The 21,026-nt window shown below is 44.3% G+C and overlaps 1 protein-coding gene across 2 annotated transcripts in view; it reads right to left on the bottom strand.

Moving 5' to 3' along the window:
* Positions 1 to 21,026, bottom strand: part of ALG10 (ALG10 alpha-1,2-glucosyltransferase) — a 29,122-nt gene that overhangs the window by 5,711 nt on the left and 2,385 nt on the right. For both annotated transcript variants that reach the window (XM_069229740.1, XM_069229742.1), the window contains exon 3: positions 4,402 to 4,599. In XM_069229740.1, coding sequence (XP_069085841.1) covers positions 4,402 to 4,599 — 198 coding nt within the window. The remainder of the gene's footprint in view (positions 1 to 4,401; positions 4,600 to 21,026) is intronic.

The following is a 21,026-nucleotide window of genomic DNA, read 5'->3' as shown; positions in this document are numbered from 1 at the left end:
CTGGGTTCCACTGAGTCTGGTTGGTTGGATATAGTAGTACTGCAGAGACAGTCAAATTCCTCTGTGCTTATGTTGTTAGGATGTGCGATAGGCATATTGCTTCAGACGCATATGATAGACTAAGTTTTGGTTTGACAGGTTGATGGAGAAAAAGGATTGGGCCAAACCGATCACTGACATAACTGTAATTTCATAAACATCAAGAGTAAGTGTATGCATCAGAGATCCGATATGTGTCTTTACGTGCATGTGGGACTACTCATCTCCTACTAGGAGTTAAGGCCTTCCTATTATCACGGAGGTCTGCAGCTGGTTTAGAATATGACCTGTCAACCAACAAATTGATGTCTTCTGTATCATGTAATGATGTTTAGAGTCCTCAAAACAAAAACATACTATCAAAGCTACAAAGTTCCTGTGAAAATTGGACTTAGAACACATTAGAAAAGGGTTGCTTTTTTAAATCGTTTAATATAGTCGCCAATCCGATGCGTGAATCCATTCTCAATTCCCATTCTTCTGACAGCAAACACATTCCTACCTACTGTATGTTCGTTATCTAAGCATGTGATTTACCTTTGTTGGTGATTATTATTAGAAACTTATAGCATAACATTTTATAAGTAAATGAGCACTGTACTTGTTCAAAGAGTCATGTAAGTGATTCTGTGACTACATGTCCAATTCTTGGGATGTGTCATCCATGCACAGATAGCCTGCACAAGACTGCTGAAGTGAGCTCTGGCCTCAGTACACATCCCCACTCAACACGGGGGTGTGTGAAGCCATTCCATGCACCCAGCATCTGCTCTGAATGATTATAAGTTAAGATCGGTGGATTCTGCAATAAAGGCAACATTGAGCTCTTTAGCTAAACAACTTTACTTTTCCTATGAAAATTACAACTTGACCATAGTCACGGATTCCTTTACACAGACTCTGTATATACATAATACAACAGATGTATTTTGAAGAAATAATGGTGACATACACCCTGCCAACAATCTGTGTGGTCAATGACATATGATTGCATTCTTGTTTAAAGGCTATTGCTTTGGAGTCTTGTCTGACACATACAACATTCACACAAAGAGAGAATTCATGTACATTTGTAAGGATTGTGAATCCAGCATGTATGTCTGTGTGATGTAATCGTCCAACAAAAAAACAAAAAACACTTTTAGGACAACACTGGAGTCTGTAAATACACCGTCTCTGTTTTAATTGCACATGAGTTGTTACACGTGTTAATAAACTATGATGAATTAGGATACACACCACATTTTCCATTTGCTTGTAGCAAGTCATAACGCAATAGCGAATGTGGAAGGTCAAATTATGTTGGCAATCAAAGCTGCATGAAAAAACTGAGCGAAATGGTCATTTGAGGTTATAGGTATGCCATATTAGCATGGAGCACTGTCTATATTGATAATATGTCATCTCTAAAAATTTATATACGAGGGTGCACGCAGATTAATATTCAAGGATGGATTTACATTTTACATATAGATGCTCAACCATATGACCTTTAATGCACCTAAGGTGCTTTTGACAGACTTTGTTGCAGCAGTCCATATATACTGACATTTGTGTGCTGAAGGTGCATGTTTGTCTTTTGAACCGCCATCTTGCCACAGCTTTTATGACGAAATTGTAACCACAATAATAAAAAACACTGCTCTCGCCTGTCTTGTTTTGGTTCGTGGGTTACCAATCATCCCTTCAGCGAATACACACATCGACTCCCCCTTCCTATTTGCCTGGTTTTGATCTGCGTTGGCGATGACAGGCAGTTTGAGGCTCGCACCCCCGCCACCCCCATACAACTACACAAACAGCATTGTCCATTAGCGTGTGCTGGGTGATGAACATAACTGCTAGTGCAGCAGCACTTTCCGTTTGGGGAGACTGCAGTTTCCTACTTCTAGCAGCTGGAAACCAACCAGGTCAGAACAGCATTCCAAAGCACATTCGGAAGTGTATGCACCTCACCTGTGACGAACTTAGGTCCTGATTCTCAAAGGTAAATTTACACTTTTGTGTAAGATTTTGCTATTTTCTTTTTTGGTAATCACAAAGCACGAGTTTAATTTTGCCAATAGTAATTTTACATCTGTAGAGACTGCGCATAAAAAGACAGGCCTGTCCTATTTATTTATATGCGGAGTTCTCGGCCCCAACTGCAGGGTCTCTAGAGCTGTAAACTTAATATAAGTAAAGTTAAACTCGTGGTTGAATACCAGAAAAATAGTAAACTGACACAAAAGTGTAAGTTTACCTTTGTGAATCTGGCCCAATATGTAAAAAAAAAAAAAGAGAAGAAGAGTAGCTTGGATGGTGCTACTGCATAACATGAAAATGGCTATGCGTCGTCTTTGCTTTTCTATTTGTTTTCTTTTTGTTCTCGGAATACCGGCTTTGTATCCGAACTCCTCATTCCTGGTCTGGTGTTTTTGTTTTCTGCCCTTTCAAAGTTTCCTGTCCCTTCTGCCTTGTCGTTCTGTATGAGAATTGCTCACTTTAGGTTGTGACAACAAAGTAAGGCAGTTGCTTGATTGTAGTATTTTCTTACAACATTTGGATTGAAGTTGATAGCTTTTCATGGGTGATTCGCTCCTACGCTTAGCGCAAGACAGCTAAGAAATTGCAACATGTTAATGCTTTCTAGTCGCTACTGATATGGGCTACACTGAAGTCCTTAGTTTAGATATGAATACTTCTGTGTTACACCATCGAGCACACAGCCTAAATACACAGGTAAGTACAGCAATACATAGGGGGCAAAGGATCTCCTCCCACACTGGCTGTTTATAGCATGCACGTCCAGCAAATTATATTTGCCATGCAGAATAGCCAGAACAACTCAGCCACCCGCAATATGATTCAGTGGCTAAGGGCCTGATCTAGAGTTGCAGGCCGCTGCCCGTCACAAAAATGACGGCTATCTCATCTGCCATATTAAAAGCTGAACTAGGATATGTAAATTGCTTGCAGTAAGGCGGCCAGGATCATCAGAGTGGCACAGTAACCCATCCACCAAACTCTAAATCCGACTCAGTCTGACCAACTATCAATATCGTGCTCCCTGGGAAGGGTTAGGCATTTGTATGCAGGGATCGTACATCGGTCTATCAGCAGATGTGATGTGTTGCCCCTAATAGTACAAGAGGCTGCAGCCCCACATCCACAGAGGGCTGCGAATCATAGTAACCAAGCCTCGCACACAGGCAATTCTTGAGGAGGTCACATCACACCGGACACTTAATATGCCCAGACCTTCAGCTGCCTCACAGATTATGGTGACAAAAATGTTCTGTCAGTTCCGCTCATACCCGTGACTGATTTGTGTACTTGCAGCATCACCGCCTGCAAACAATGTAGCAAAAATAAGTCTTTGACTCTAATGCAAGATAGAGCTTGTGCTGATGAGCAAGTGAGGGATACTTGTGTGGGTGCCCGAAGCAGATAGAACACAGTCTGAAAGAACACTTAGTGAGCAATGGGGAGCAGGATTAGAGTATGAAGTATGCTAGCAATGCTGTAGGATGAATTGGTGCAGCACAGCGAGGGGTATATTTTTTTACTCATCCGCCTGCCTCTTCCAGTCTTTTGTGCTGAGAACAGTCTCTGACATGGCCATGGATGAGTTTTAGATAAAGTCACTTTGTTTGCAAGGGCATGGATAGTTACGATTCATAAGGTACACCCCTCTAGGAACATATCACTAGTTAGGACCAGTGAGAAACTAACGTGTAAGGATCTGGACTAAGTAATATTCAAAAAAACATAAGCACAATTTTCCGAAATACTCAGGCAGGACGATAAAAATGGGCGGGGGCCAGGTTTCCTCGAGGGAACCGTAATCTATTTTTACTGTGGACTGTCACAAAATCCGGTGAGTACAAACCGGTTTGATGGGTTTATCCAGGCAGCCAGAAAATAAATAATTGGCCCGCATTATATATTTACAATTCTTTCCTTGTTTACTTCTCGCAAAGCCAAGCGGCCCTATCTACAAAGAGAACAGAGTGAAACTTATTTTGAGCAAGGGAGGCTGTGCCGCATATTTCAGACTCTCGCCTTTGTCTTTGGTTTCCACATCACACAGAAGCGCCATCGCAAGACGTAAACTGGTGGAAACTCGGATTAAATATGCATTTGATGTTTTTTCTAAAATAAAGCGCACCCATTAAAATACAATTTCTTTAGCTTCACCCAAACGTGCGAGCGCCCGTATAAAAGGACCTTTTCATCAGCAGCAAAGAGCAGAAGGTATAAACATCAAAAGCCGGCGCAGCCCACGGTTTACCGCGTACTTATCGCTTGCTTGCTGCCAACAGAACAATCTCAGAGATACAGGTCATTTTTAAATGCAGTGTTCGGCGTCTGTTACAGTACCTTGTCTCTGTAATGTATTTTGCAGATTATTGAATACAGCAGGTAGAGGTTGCCGACACTGAAGAGAAGGTTAACGAAGCGGAGCATGGCGGTGGAGCAGACCACACGCCCAGTCCATCCAAGGAGCCATGCCGTTGGCTTCACGATGCCAATGGACACCAGATACAGGCCGGGCAAAGTAGTGATCATGGGGTCCCACTGAAACAAAAACAACCACCGTAGTGTAAGATTAACACAGAGGACAGAAAGAGCACAGTGGGGACCATTACTGGCATAAAATGAGACAAAGGAAGCAGGTTTGAGAATAAATAAAACAGTGTGCATGGTCAGTGAATCAAACTATGTATCAAAATACACACCACAAGAACACGAGATCTGTTCCAGTCTCCTCCTGATAAGGAGGCCATTTCTGAAACTCCCACAAGCCGTTTGGCACTCTTAATGGTACTGCCCTAGCAGGCCAACTTGAAGATCCTTGCCATGAAGTGAGGTCCGTGCATGTGTAGAGGGGGGGTGGAGGGGCCTCCGCCGCAGCAGTGAAAAGGAGAGACCACTGATGGGGAGAATGTCAGGTAGAACGGGCCCTTCTTCCAAGGTAATCGCAGAATCATTTTTATGAGTAAATAGTTAGATTTTCTCAAGACATTGGTCGAAACCCGTGCCTTGCCTGCTCCCCGTTACACTGATACACATGGTATCACCCATAAGAGGTGATGTATGATGACACGGTGAAGAGTCTCCATTGTGACGTGTCCTTGGTATAAAAGGCCGGTAACCAGGCAGCTGCAGCATTGCCCTCAAGGACACCGGACGGGGAGGACCACTGCTGGCGGCTGGAGCTGGAGATAATGAGAGGCCGAAGCTGGAGGAGCTTAGGAGGCTCCATTAAGGATGGGGGAAGAGATGGGTCTAAGGGTCAAGGTGAGTAAATAAACCTAACGAAAAGTGAACTGAAAACAGAACTTAAAACCAAACTGAAAACTAACTTGACACAGACTCGAAACGGACTTCAAATTCCAATTCCCTTCCTCTTCCCCTACTCTTCCCTCCCCCTACATTTCCCTTGCCATTTCTGTAGTCTTCCCTTACCCTTCGTCTTTCCATCCCCTTTCCCCTCCCTCTACCCATCCCTTTCCCCTTCTCCTTAAACATTTCCCCTTCACCCTCCCATTTCCCCTTCCCTTCTCCTTCTAATTTCTCTTCCCCCTCTTCCCCTTCACTTCCCCTTCCCATCTCCCTCCCCTTCCTCTTTCCCCTTTCCCTTCTCCCCTTTTCTCTCCCTTTCCCTTTCACATTTGTGTAGCACACTGGCCACATACCATTAGGTTGACTTAATTTTCGTCAGTGAGGTACAGCTTGAGTCCTGTGGCACAAGGAACATAGGCTCCCTCTCTGGGTGTAGCAGTCTAGGGTTGTGCTCCTTTCATAATGAGCCTGGCCTGCCATTCTGGCTGGAAAAACTCAAACAGGATGTACTAATTTTGGAACGTTTATGCAGTTTTGTAGGAAGGGCACTGCTCTCTGCATTCTCAAAAACAGCAAGTAGCGTTGGTGGGGTTTGTCTCAGGCTTTATTCCAGTACACCTGGACGCTCCACACCAGGGAGACAGCAGCTACTGACCTCCTTGGAATTTTAATCTGCCTTATTCTAAATAGAATCCTTTCCTGCCAAGCTTACATAGAAGCTTCTTCTGCCAAGCTTAAATCATAACACATCTCCTCCCTTCACCACATACACGACAATATTGTTCCGAACATTATTGTTACATAACAAAGGAAACAAAGGAAAACAACAATACATACTAAACCAGAAATGAATTGTATTGAAAATACATTTATAAATGTATGCAGAAAAGCATAAATAACACCTATGAAAAGATAACTTTGATAACTGTAAAAGCTACACTGTACTATTTATAAAATAAAATAAAGAAAACAGAATAAACTTCAAGATCTCACATAATCACCCAAATAGGCCGGTGGTCTATGAGTTTTCGTACTTCTAGCAACCTTGGAACTATTAATCTCATTAACTTCCTTCATAGTGTCCACGGGTACATAAGCAACTTTCTTATCTTTCTCATTCTCACATAATCTTGTGATAGACTATGTCATCTCTTTATTCCTCTCATTCGCAAATAACATAGCACCAGAATATCCATCATCTTCTCTCCATCCATACTCTCCACCTCTCTGATACAAAGCCACATTCCTCATATTCCATCTTTCACCCCCTTCCATAACCAAATAAAACCTACCAACTTTCAATACCCGAACTGGCCCTTTGAATTTAAAACTTCATCCTCTCACCCTTCCAGATTTAATCTTGACCCAGTCACCTACTCTTATTTTAGAATCTTTCAATGGTCTCGTTGAACTCTCCCCACCAGCCGAAACCCACTCTTTAAGCCATGAAGGAGCTAATTTGGTGCCTGCTAATCGTCCCCTCATCAACTGAAATGGACTATTGGAAGTACTATGAATAGTGGTTCGATAATCCCATAACATCGCAGAAATCATTTATTTTACACTATAATGATTAGCTATAGCCATTCGAATGGTTCCTTTGACTAGTCTGTTGGCCCTCTCAGCAATACCATTTCCCTTTGGGTTGTATAACAAAGTTCTGGAATGTCTCACCCCACATAGCTTTAAACATGTAAGCATTTCATTAGAAGTTACCTGAGTCCCATTTTCCGTAATAAGCACAGAAGGTATACCCCTCTTGCTCAAAAATCATCTCCAAACCGTCTATGGTTGTCTTTGTGGTTATACCTCTAATAAACTTTACTATGAGCCACCTTGAGTGCACATCTACAATTACAGCTGCATACCTTAACTTGACGGGTAATTCTGACATTGGTCAAATAAAATCAAGCAAATGGTATGCCATGGTTTCCCTTGACCTTCAACATGACCACAGTCTCTTGTCACCCACTTTCAGTTTTTTCTCACTCTCCTTGCATATGTCGCATCTCTCCACCCAGTCCTTAACTTCTCCATCCAAACCCGGCCACCAAAACACTTCTTCTGCTAGTTAGTCCCTGGCCTAAAAAACAGGTGAAAAACGGTGTGCAGGTCCTAAAACGATGTGAGGAAAGGTTTGGAGATTATCGAACAGACTTTGCCACCCTCAAAATGGCGCTGCCTGCAAGTCCGACCCAACTTTGCCACAATCAAAATGGTGCTGCCTGTATTCTACACATCACTGGAACGCATTTTCCTGAACGCGCTCCTTCCGGTAAAAAGATGGCCACCAAGGAATGCCCGAGCCTCACTCTCTGACGGTTACTGCCAAAAGTACGGGCAAGCTTCTTACAATGGGCATTGTGTTCTTACCGTGCTCCCTGTCTTACCACTCACGGATCCTAATTTTGGGAAACACAGCAAAATGGGCAATTTCACTATTCCACTACACGCAGGTATCGACTGGAGACTTTAGCAGGGCGGGTAAGATGCACACCTAGGCATAAACGAATACCACTGTAGGGAACAAACTTCTTGTATTTTTTGCTTGCAATTCGTGTTTAGTAGTACTTTTTAAACTGTTGTGGAGAGATGGACAGGTTCTTGAATAAAAACTGAGGCTGCAATCTTGAATTCTCGCAGAGATTCCGCTCGGACCACCCAGGTCGTGTACGAACTCGTGGGTGCTGGGATCAATCGTAGCCAAAATGTTGTGTGCATTTTGGATAAAAACACATATCATTGGTGGGGTTCATTTCAGGCTTTATTCCAGTACACGACCTGGCGTCGATCCACACCAGGGAGACAACAGCAACTCACCTCTCTGGAATTTCACTCCGCCTCCATTCTAAATAGAATTCTCTTGTGCCAAGCTTACATAGAAGCTTCTTCTGCCAAGCTTAAATCATAGCAGGTACCAAAGTTATTAACAAAAAATGCCTTTTCAACAAAACTCTGACTTAATCATGATTATAAAGGTGTTTCCACTGCATCTGTAATATATATACATATTATACAAAGTGGTGTATAGTGTGTAGTTATGGTTCAGACTCTCTTTCTGCTGAAAAGGCATTTTTTTGGAGTGAGCTTTAAATGTCAGCACCGCTGTCGGATTTGCAAGAAATTTGGCAATACACTGCATTAGTAAGATATGGTTAGGCATACCAATTTTTGTGAAGATCAATGTTTTCGGGGGGGGGGGGAGGGGGGCGCAGAGGTAATGGAGGTTGAAAAAAGAAGTGTTCAAGAGTTTAAAAAAGGGGGGATCTGAATGGATTAGGGAGTCTTTTCTCCTGCAGCCCCTTTTGGAACCATGGGTCCAAAATGGGAACTGAGAGACTGGATTGGCTGCTGTACAAGATCAATTTCTCTTGTGGAAGCCATTTCAGGGTGTGGGGCAGAGACTCCATGTCTTGAACATTTTGAAATAGGGCATAACAAGGCCGATTAGGCACACTTTGCCTTCCAGACAACTGTGCTGGATCCTAAAAGGGTCCCATCTTAGTCTTAATAAAAAAGTTGCAAGATTCACCTGTCTGATTTCTGACTCATGAATCCCCAACAGCTGAAATTGCAGCCAGGGACCGCAGTACTGGGACAGGTACCACGGTCCCCAGTCACCATTATAGGTGTTGTGGATTTGAGAGCCAGAGGCAAGTTTCAGGGCAAGAAGCTTGTGTCAGATTTACAGACCCTCCCCCAAAAAGAGAGAAAAATGAAAAACCTGGTTAAAGGCCAAACACTATGGGCCTGCTTTTATGGGCAGTAGGGGTAAGCTCGCTGTGCCCCGATCTGGGCCGTGTACAGCGGTGATTGTCTATCACCTGCAGGTTGGGCACAAGCCTTGCACCCAAATGCTGCAAATCCTGGCAAAGGCCATGCATAAAGGGGCTGGGCCGAACACAGAAGATTGGGCGGAGAATGTGGTCTTGTGCCAGTCCGTCGCTGTGCATGGCGCTATGTCGGACTCCTCTAACTCACAACAAAAGGTAATTCACTGTGAGGTTTGCCACCCATGGTGGGTTAGGCGCAGGGCATGGCTACAGCTGAGGCTCTAGCCGACTCACTGAGCATGGCTTTGGCAACAAAACACTTATTTCCAAGAGGCAAAGGAAAAAATACAGATAACCAAGAACTAATCATGATGGGTGGTTTAATTTGTTGTGTGCGCTGTGCCTGCACATCATTACAGTTGATTTTCAATGTTTTTGAACACTTGAGCTAAAACTATAAAACAGTTCTCATCTTTTTTTTTTTCTCCAATATTCTATATATTTTTTTAATTCAGCTACAAAATCCTGGCAGACACCTAAGACTGTCAGGCCTTCTGAAGATATTCTAAGAAGAATTGTTACAGTGCAAACCTTCTACCCCCAAGGTTTGTCAAAGGGGGTAAATGGCAGCAAAATCTGTGTCTACTAGTGTAATCTGCGAGATGCTATGTAATTCAGGACACGTTGAGACTTTAACACAGTGCAGTAACACTCTACCATTAAAGGACCATTGGCTTTAACTGATGAATTTCATAATAAATAAATCAGAACTGCTGTCTTTGTCGTAACTTTTCATATTTTACGGTGCAGACTTATGGCATAGGTATACTGGTTCCCAATCAACCAATCACACCTACTGCATTTATCATTGGCTTTGTACCAAACCAAATTAGACTGACTGAAGCATATGGTTTCCCAGAAGACAACCATCGGGTGTACAGTAGCAAAAGTAACAAATATGTACAAAATTATACTTGTTAAAGTAATATAAAAACTGTACTATAATAACCTAATAATGATTCTCGTAGTACAAATTATGTATCCCAGAGGTCTCCAAACTTTTCAGTACAAGGGCCACATTGTATACGTTACAAGTATTTGCTGGACGAAAAATAAAATCAGTTTAATAAGGTTTACTGGGATCTTTTTTGTGATCAGTATGATATGATTCGGAACACAAGATAAATGTGGCAATTACAAAGAAACAATGCCATGCTTAAACTAAGAAATGATATATAATGAGTAAAAATGTCAAACATTAGCAAATACTCTGACAAAATAATCAATTACTTAACTGTACATGCAAAAGGCAGGCTATTCATTTTTTTAATTAATTTTAAATATTGAAAATGTACAAGTTTACATGAAATAGGAACTTGTTCAATTTTTTGGCATACAATAAGAAAAATAAACACACTCCAAGACAGAACTTCAGTAACACAAAGCAAAGAATTTCAAAATTAGCTTGAGCCATTAATAAAGTGTCTGGAAAAGGATCATAAAAAGGAGAACTTCATATTTCCAAGTTGTCAAGCTGAAGTTGTACATCAGCGTGAAAACACTCCCTATTAGTTCTGCTGGTTGAGACCAGGACTGGGAACAGAGGTTCTACCAGGCTGCCATGCTAGCTGAAGGGACTTCACCCAGAAGAATCAAGAACACTCGCCTGGAGCATTAATTTCTGCTGGAACGGGACCAGAGGACTCTGAGAAGGAGGAGATGGCCATGAGGGAGTGAGATCCAATGGGGATCCTGTCCGGTAAATCTCGAAAGTAGGGCGTGAGATTCTGGTCCGTTTAGACTGCTGCACCGATCAGGATATCCACCCATATGCATTGTTAGTGACCCCTGAATTCCAGGTGGCGGTTGCGGCGAATCTTAAGGGCCATTGCCATGCTGTAGCACTGTGGTTAAGATAGCGCTATTGCCCTGTGCAGTTTTGTGATCTGAAGAGGTATGCCATCTTAAGCGTGTGGCTCACAACCCCCATATGCCAGAAGAGGGACACATCAGTGTTAAAGGCCATCGCCCCGCTGCAGCATTATGGTGTCGCCCTGCGCTGTAACCCAAAGAGGGACAATGCCTTGAGTGCACAGAACGGGACCTCTGTAAGCCAGGTTGGGGCCATGGGGAAAGCCAAGGGCTGTTTCCCATGACCAATGTGCATCTGTAACTCAGAGCGGTTACTTTGTCATCAGATCCAGGAGAAGCAGTAAAGACTGCACCTCCAGTCGCAAAGACTTTGTTGGAGAAGAGGTGGGGGGAGGAATATGCTCTTACTGAAACACTAAGGTGCTGGAATGCATCTGACTTTAAATAGTCATTTTGGGACTTTTAAGAGTTGTATTCTCTAGTGGATCCTAACGTGGATGTTGCCTCAGGTTATGGGGAATAACACCACAGTCCATAGTATATGGGTATTTGTCTTAACATTAATTTACTGAGGTTGTTAAACGTTCATTGAGTTGTGAGCCTGTATTCTCCCTTCACCTACCTTCTCCCCAAAAAGCCTTGGACAGCTTGACTTGCACTACCACTGAGAGTCAAGTAAGGATGAGGTACTTGGCCCAGTTGTTCAGAGCCCAAGGTAGGTCGGGCCCCAGAACTTCATAACTAAAAGACCTGAATCAGTATGGTTGGGTACAGTAGCTCCTATTTGCATTGAGAGCTACCGAAAGGGGTTCTGACATTCCACTTCCACTTGTCACCCCAGAAGGATAACATTGTCCATAGGTCTCAATGTTATTTGACCTGTAGTACCTTGCTGCATTCTGATTTATTACACCAGTTCCCTGTATGTAAATAAAAGACGTATTGCTTTGGAAAAGATAGCAATGATTGGACATTATGAACTGCAATCACTTGCGTCCTTAAGTACCCAGTTTCCAAACCCTCTATCACCTGCTTGAGTATGGCTTGACTGTTTGCCCTCACTACCGCTGCAGAGTCAAGAACACAAAGGTAGCAACTTGATTATTGCATTAGCACAGTTGTCAAAGTGTAAAAAAAAAAAAAAAAAAGGAAAATAGGAACTGATATTGAGTGAGGGAGGCACCGGTGGGGTGTAGTCAGCAGCTATGGATCAACGTCAGAGGCCTGCCTAAAAAGACCATAGTATACCAATGTAGGCCATTAGTTGGCCTTTCACCTGCCGTCTCCTGCACATACTAGACAGTGAACATATTAAAACATCCACAAAATATGGTAAGTTTACATTTTCTAGCCACTGGTCACAGAATATTCCACATAGTAAGTGTGGTGATTTGAAGAAGGTATATTTTCTGAGACTATTTGTGGCAAAGACGTTACATACATATCTCTGCTTTAAATGAACTAATCTACTGTGCTCTCTCACTGGGATCAGAAGCTCTGGTCTAGAGGTTAAACAGATCTCTGCAGTAGGAGCATTCACCCACTCAACCTTTTGATATTACTGTGAATTGCAGACTGCGCATGGGTCATGGTAGTTGACATATTAGCACATTCAACTGTTTCTCATGGATTCGGACTCTGCAGTGACCTATACATTATAGACTCAACAATAAGGATTTATCTGCTATTTTTCCTATCATTATTATCCTTTTTCATGAATTGTATGCCTTCTCGTTTTTCCTTATTTTAATAGTGTGTCCCTTTTTATTTTCATTTTACGTTTAGCTTCCGTGTAGCTCTGTCTCCTTGTTTTGCATTGTCTCGTTTCATTTTTCAATCAGTATTTTCTGGATATTCTTTCCATGTTTAGCCCTTCCCTGCTTTTCTTTCTCCTTTTCTAGCTCTGTAGACTTCTTACAATTGCCTTACATTTCTTTCTCCCACTTTCAATTTTTCTGCCAATACTTTCTTTCTTATTCTTTTGTATGCTTTCTCTGCTGATACATGGGATACACAGACATGTCCCAATCTGCACTGGGGTTTTATGGATGGACTGCGTCAGAGGGAGTTGATGCATTGACCGTTGTTATTGGATAAACTATTTCACAAGGATGCTTCCTTCACAAAGGCATGCTTTGACCGCAACGTGTGTAACCCTGGTAAAAAATGAATAAATAAAATAAATCTGAGTAAGATAGGGTATTCAGCTGAGAGGCCCATTCTTTGTTCCATCCAGAGTGATCTGTTCTGTCACCTAATCCAAGCTTTAATGCTATTTCTAATGGGTTGTATGAAACACGTGAGACAGTCCTTAGAGAGATTGTGCTGACTCAACCAAATGTTTTGCTAGGATTTTTCTGCAGAGAGAATGCTTTGGTGCTCAATGCTGAAGTTCTCCTAAAATGGGAGTCAGTCTATGAAAGCAGTTGATTCTGACCCCCCAACATTTTTTTACGTTTGCTAATCAGCCTAATAAATACCTTTGAGGTTCTTTCAGTAATCAGGCACTGTGGCCAGCAGGAAGGGAAACAAGAAACCTTGTTTCTAGTAAATTAACAGCCTGATCACAGGCCGTCGATATACTTAACACCCTGTTCATATTTCAGACTTAGGCATGTCAGGGCTAAGTTTTACCAGTCAAGGACTGCTGTTTGTTTACATAAAATAATAACTGAATTTAGAGCAAACAAAAGGCCTGGGAGTGTTGTTCCCAATAGTTTATGTTCACTTCGTATTCTGACTTGGAGTGAATTGATAGCTGCAGCTTTGGAACAAAAGTGGAAGATTAGACTACACACCATAGGCACCGTCTAGGAACCTCTGGCTGACCCAAAACACGGGGAAAAAGCAGATACCTGTAACTCTGCTAATTCAATTCATGTCACATCATGAGCTATTCTACATGTATTTCTAAGAGACACTTCAGCCCCTCAGCTGCAACAAACATTACACCCTCATAGGAACTCTGCAACAACCTTGAAAACGTATTCCCCAACAATATCACCAACATCTACAGAAATGTCAGACCTCAACCCAAGGCCACCGACTTCATTAAGCAACACAAAGACCCTGCCACCCCCTCCCCCCCCCCACAGACATCCAACTAATAGAAAGGAGCCAGCTTGCCCCCCCAAAGGCACTGCCTTCATCATGAACTCAGTCCACTGAGGGGCCCCAGCTGACCCCTGCCCTCACCACATCTTCAACGTAGGCCATGCCAGAATTAGCCATGTACTCACCACCTTGTTCAAAAACTCAGTTGCCAAACCTACCTTCCCCGAGGACTGTAAAAACACAGAAGCCATCGCTCTACTAAAGAAACCATAGGCAGAGCCCAGTAAACTCAACAACTACTGATCAATCTTCCTGCTAATGTTCCTGGCCAACGTATTAGAAAAAGCCATCAACCAACAACTCTCTTCACATCTGTAACGGAACCTCTTACTGGACTCCTCCCAATCCGGATTCTGCACAAACCACAGCACCGATCTAGCCCTCATTGTGTCTACCAGTGACATCCAAGCCTTGCTCGACCGAGGAGACACTGCAGCTCTGTTCCTCCTTGACTTCTCTGCTCCCTTCAATACGGTCTCCCACCACACAAGGCTGCACAATATAGGCATCTAAGGAGCCGTTCTCAGATGGATTGCTGCTTTTCTCACCAGAAGAAAACAAAAAGTCTGCCTCCCCTCATACCCTCCTGTGATCTGCATGCTTTGAACACCAATCCAACAGTCTCTGTCCAATGCATCTCCTGCTCACTGTTTCCAACGCACCCCGTGCACCTCCTTTGCACCTCCTGAAGCCTAATTTCCCCCTGCACCTCTAGCACTGTGTGTTCGCAACGCACCTTCTGCAACTAATGTGATTCGATTGTTCCTCCTGCAGCATCAGTGTCCCTAATGCTGCCTCTCTGCTTCTAAACACAGATCCTGTAAGTTCTGCTTCCAGTACATCCCCTGCAGCCTTTGTCCTTCCAAAGCAAATGCTGCACCATGGACTCGGAATGCACGTTCTGTAGCTCCAAATGCAGCTCCTACACAGGCAATGCTAACAACTCACTTCAGGTTAGTAAGCACTATTGTAGACAGTATGCCCCCAATGCACATGATGCAGCTTTTGGCCACCCAATACATCATACCTGCCCTTTGCTCCCAATGTGCCACCTGCTTCACTGCTGCTTTCAGTGCACCTACTACAGCTTTTTCTCCCAATTCATTTAATCATATGCACCCACTGCCACTCTGATGCTCCTAATGTACTTTTATCCTCTATTATTATTATTATTATTATTTGTACAGCACAGCACTCTTCCCGTAGGGGAAATCCCAGTGCTAAATATTACTGAGAGCTCTCAGATCTGAGTTAGGGGTTTACCCACAATGTCATAAGTTAGTGGTATAAAGATTATTCTGGGAAAAGCCAGAGTATTTTTTTCTGAAATGGATGTGGTTGTCAGTGAGGCAAATGTCAAGAGGTAGTACGTTCCATTGGGCTGCCGCTAGTTGAGAAAAGAAGTGCACCCCTGTCCTTACTTTTTTGAAGGTTATGCTGGTGCTCGGTTCAGGTTTGTTTGTAAAATTCTAGTTTGAATCATAGAAGTGCAGGGCCCAATTTGTAGAGTGTCTCGTGTGTGTGTGGCACAAAAGTTTAAATTTTGCTCTTTTGTGCATATGCAGCCAGTGAAGTTTTTAAACAAGCAGTGGCTGACCTAAATCTGTCTTTGTTGCAGATTAGTCTGGCTGCTGCATTCTGGAATATTTAAAGACGGTAGAAAAAGTAATCTGCCATAGCCACATTAAGCGCATTACTGAAATCCAGTCTGCTAGTCCCTAGCGTCGGGACTACAGTTTTCCATCCGTCCACCAGAATCCGGCAGAAGACTCTTCTCAGGACTTTAAATATACCGAAGCATTTGCCACATGTAGAAATGACTTCCTCTTTCATGGACAAGGAATGGTCTTTTAAGATCCCTACATTTTTTGGCACTTGCTTAGGCTCAGGGCTGAGCCAAGAACAGTCAGCCACCAGGAGGAATCCCAAATATTTAGTGCTCCACCAAAGAGCAGGGTCTCCGTCTTTTCAACATTTAATTTCAAACAGTGTGCCCTCATCCAACTTGACATCTCCGTATGACAGTTGGTAAGGCTAGTGACCATTTTTACCAATTTACATTGGCTTACTGGAACACCCTTATAATTCCCTAGTATATGGTACTGAGGTACCCAGGGTATTGGGGTTCCAGGAGATCCCTATGGGCTGCAGCATTTCTTTTGCCACCCATAGGGAGCTCTGACAATTCTTACACAGGCCTGCCACTGCAGCCTGAGTGAAATAACGTCCACATTATTTCACAGCCATTTTACACTGCACTTAAGTAACTTATAAGTCACCTATATGTCTAACCTTTACCTGGTAAAGGTTAGGTGCAAAGTTACTTAGTGTGAGGGCACCCTGGCACTAGCCAAGGTGCCCCCACATTGTTCAGAGCCAATTCCCTGAACTTTGTGAGTGCGGGGACACCATTACACGCGTGCACTACATATAGGTCACTACCTATATGTAGCTTCACAATGGTAACTCCGAATATGGCCATGTAACATGTCTATGATCATGGAATTGCCCCCTCTATGCCATCCTGGCATAGTTGGCACAATCCCATGATCCCAGTGGTCTGTAGCACAGACCCTGGTACTGCCAAACTGCCCTTCCTGGGGTTTCACTGCAGCTGCTGCCAACCCCTCAGACAGGCATCTGCCCTCCTGGGGTCCAGCCAGGCCTGGCCCAGGATGGCAGAACAAAGAACTTCCTCTGAGAGAGGGTGTGACACCCTCTCCCTTTGGAAAATGGTGTGAAGGCAGGGGAGGAGTAGCCTCCCCCAGCCTCTGGAAATGCTTTCTTGGGCACAGATGTGCCCAATTCTGCATAAGCCAGTCTACACCGGTTCAGGGACCCATTAGCCCCTGCTCTGGCGCGAAACTGGACAAAGGAAAGGGGAGTGACCACTCCCCTGACCTGCACCTCCCCTGGGAGGTGTCCAGAGCTCCTCCAGTGTGCTCCAGACCTCTGCCATCTTGGAAACAGAGGTGCTGCTGGCACACTGGACTGCTCTGAGTGGCCAGTGCCACCAGGTGACGTCAGAGACTCCTGCTGATAGGCTCCTTCAGGTGTTAGTAGCCTATCCTCTCTCCTAGGTAGCCAAACCCTCTTTTCTGGCTATTTAGGGTCTCTGTCTCTGGGGAAACTTTAGATAACGAATGCAAGAGCTCATCCGAGTTCCTCTGCATCTCCCTCTTCACCTTCTGATGAGGAATCGACTGCTGACCGCGCTGGAAGCCTGCAAACCTGCAACATAGTAGCAAAGACGACTACTGCAACTCTGTAACGCTGATCCTGCCGCCTTCTCGACTGTTTTCCTGCTTGTGCATGCTGTGGGGGTAGCCTGCCTCCTCTCTGCACCAGAAGCTCCGAAGAAATCTCCCGTGGGTCGACGGAATCTTCCCCCTGCAACCGCAGGCACCAAAAAGCTGCATCACCGGTCCCTTGGGTCTCCTCTCAGCACGACGAGCGAGGTCCCTCGAATCCAGCGACTCTGTCCAAGTGACCCCCACAGTCAAGTGACTCTTCAGCCCAAGTTTGGTGGAGGTAAGTCCTTGCCTCACCTCGCTGGGCTGCATTGCTGGGAACCGCGACTTTGCAGCTACTCCGGCCCCTGTGCACTTCCGGCGGAAATCCTTTGTGCACAGCCAAGCCTGGGTCCACGGCACTCTAACCTGCATTGCACGACTTTCTAAGTTGGTCTCCGGCGACGTGGGACTCCTTTGTGCAACTTCGGCGAGCACCGTTTCACGCATCCTCGTAGTGCCTGTTTCTGGCACTTCTCCGGGTGCTACCTGCTTCAGTGAGGGCTCTTTGTCTTGCTCGACGTCCCCTCTCTCTTCAGGTCCAATTTGCGACCTCCTGGTCCCTCCTGGGCCCCAGCAGCGTCCAAAAACGCCAAACGCACGATTTGCGACTAGCAAGGCTTGTTGGCGTCCTTTCAGCGGGAAAACACTTCTGCACGACTCTCCAAGGCGAGAGGGATCCGTCCACCAAAGGGGAAGTCTCTAGCCCTTTTCGTTCCTGCAGAAACCTCAGCTTCTTCTGTCCAGTCGAAGCTTCTTTGCACCCGCAGCTGGCATTTCCTGGGCATCTGCCCATCTCCGACTTGCTTGTGACTTTTGGACTTGGTCCCCTTGTTCCACAGGTACCCTAGATTGGAAATCCACAGTTGTTGCATTGCTGGTTTGTGTCTTTCCTGCATTATTCCTCTAACACGACTACTTTGTCCTTAGGGGAACTTTAGTGCACTTTGCACTCACTTTTCAGGGTCTTGGGGAGGGTTATTTTTCTAACTCTCACTATTTTCTAATAGTCCCAGCGACCCTCTACAAGGTCACATAGGTTTGGGGTCCATTCGTGGTTCGCATTCCACTTTTGGAGTATATGGTTTGTGTTGCCCCTATCCCTATGTTTCCCCATTGCATCCTATTGTAACTATACATTGTTTGCACTGTTTTCTAAGACTATACTGCCTATTTTTGCTATTGTGTATATATATCTTGTGTATATTTCCTATCCTCTCACTGAGGGTACACTCTAAGATACTTTGGCATATTGTCATAAAAATAAAGTACCTTTATTTTTAGTATAACTGTGTATTGTGTTTTCTTGTGATATTGTGCATATGACACTAAGTGGTACTGTAGTAGCTTCACACGTCTCCTAGTTCAGCCTAAGCTGCTCTGCTAAGCTACCATTATCTATCAGCCTAAGCTGCTAGACACCCTATACACTAATAAGGGATAACTGGGCCTGGTGCAAGGTGCAAGTACCCCTTGGTACTCACTACAAGCCAGTCCAGCCTCCTACAGATAGGGTATTCAGCTGAGAGGCCCATTCTTTGTTCCATCCAGAGTGATCTGTTCTGTCACCTAATCCAAGCTTTAATGCTATTTCTAATGGGTTGTATGAAACACGTGAGACAGTCCTTAGAGAGATTGTGCTGACTCAACCAAATGTTTTGCTAGGATTTTTCTGCAGAGAGAATGCTTTGGTGCTCAATGCTGAAGTTCTCCTAAAATGGGAGTCAGTCTATGAAAGCAGTTGATTCTGACCCCCCAACATTTTTTTACGTTTGCTAATCAGCCTAATAAACACCTTTGAGGTTCTTTCAGTAATCAGGCACTGTGGCCAGCAGGAAGGGAAACAAGAAACCTTGTTTCTAGTAAATTAACAGCCTGATCACAGGCCGTCGATATACTTAACACCCTGTTCATATTTCAGACTTAGGCATGTCAGGGCTAAGTTTTACCAGTCAAGGACTGCTGTTTGTTTACATAAAATAATAACTGAATTTAGAGCAAACAAAAGGCCTGGGAGTGTTGTTCCCAATAGTTTATGTTCACTTCGTATTCTGACTTGGAGTGAATTGATAGCTGCAGCTTTGGAACAAAAGTGGAAGATTAGACTACACACCATAGGCACCGTCTAGGAACCTCTGGCTGACCCAAAACACGGGGAAAAAGCAGATACCTGTAACTCTGCTAATTCAATTCATGTCACATCATGAGCTATTCTACATGTATTTCTAAGAGACACTTCAGCCCCTCAGCTGCAACAAACATTACCCCCTCATAGGAACTCTGCAACAACCTTGAAAACGTATTCCCCAACAATATCACTAACATCTACTGAAATGTCAGACCTCAACCCAAGGCCACCGACTTCATTAAGCAACACAAAGACCCTGCCACCCCCTCCACCCCCCCCACAGACATCCAACTAATAGAAAGGAGCCAGCTTGCCCCCCCAAAGGCACTGCCTTCATCATGAACTCAGTCCACTGAGGGGCCCCAGCTGACCCCTGCCCTCACCACATCTTCAACGTAGGCCATGCCAGAATTAGCCATGTACTCACCACCTTGTTCAAAAACTCAGTTGCCAAACCTACCTTCCCCGAGGACTGTAAAAACACAGAAGCCATCGCTCTACTAAAGAAACCATAGGCAGAGCCCAGTAAACTCAACAACTACTGATCAATCTTCCTGCTAATGTTCCTGGCCAACGTATTAGAAAAAGCCATCAACCAACAACTCTCTTCACATCTGTAACGGAACCTCTTACTGGACTCCTCCCAATCCGGATTCTGCACAAACCACTGCACCGATCTAGCCCTCATTGTGTCTACCAGTGACATCCAAGCCTTGCTCGACCGAGGAGACACTGCAGCTCTGTTCCTCCTTGACTTCTCTGCTCCCTTCAATACGGTCTCCCACCAAACAAGGCTGCACAATATAGGCATCTAAGGAGCCGCTCACAGATGGATTGCTGCTTTTCTCACCAGAAGAAAACAAAAAGTCTGCCTCCCCCTCATACCCTCCTGTGATCTGCATGCTTTGAACACCAATCCAACAGTCTCTGTCCAATGCATCTCCTGCTCACTGTTTCCAACGCACCCCGTGCACCTCCTTTGCACCTCCTGAAGCCTAATTTCCCCCTGCACCTCTAGCACTGTGTGTTCGCAACGCACCTTCTGCAACTAATGTGATTCGATTGTTCCTCCTGCAGCATCAGTGTCCCTAATGCTGCCTCTCTGCTTCTAAACACAGATCCTGTAAGTTCTGCTTCCAGTACATCCCCTGCAGCCTTTGTCCTTCCAAAGCAAATGCTGCACCATGGACTCGGAATGCACGTTCTGTAGCTCCAAATGCAGCTCCTACACAGGCAATGCTAACAACTCGCTTCAGGTTAGTAAGCACTATTGTAGACAGTATGCCCCCAATGCACATGATGCAGCTTTTGGCCACCCAATACATCATACCTGCCCTTTGCTCCCAATGTGCCACCTGCTTCACTGCTGCTTTCAGTGCACCTACTACAGCTTTTGCTCCCAATTCATTTAATCATATGCACCCACTGCCACTCTGATGCTCCTAATGTACTTTTATCATCTATTATTATTATTATTTGTAC

Source organism: Pleurodeles waltl, chromosome 4_1 (assembly GCF_031143425.1).
Source record: "Pleurodeles waltl isolate 20211129_DDA chromosome 4_1, aPleWal1.hap1.20221129, whole genome shotgun sequence".
NCBI lineage: Eukaryota > Metazoa > Chordata > Amphibia > Caudata > Salamandridae > Pleurodeles > Pleurodeles waltl.
This window is presented reverse-complemented; position numbering and strand designations above follow the sequence as displayed.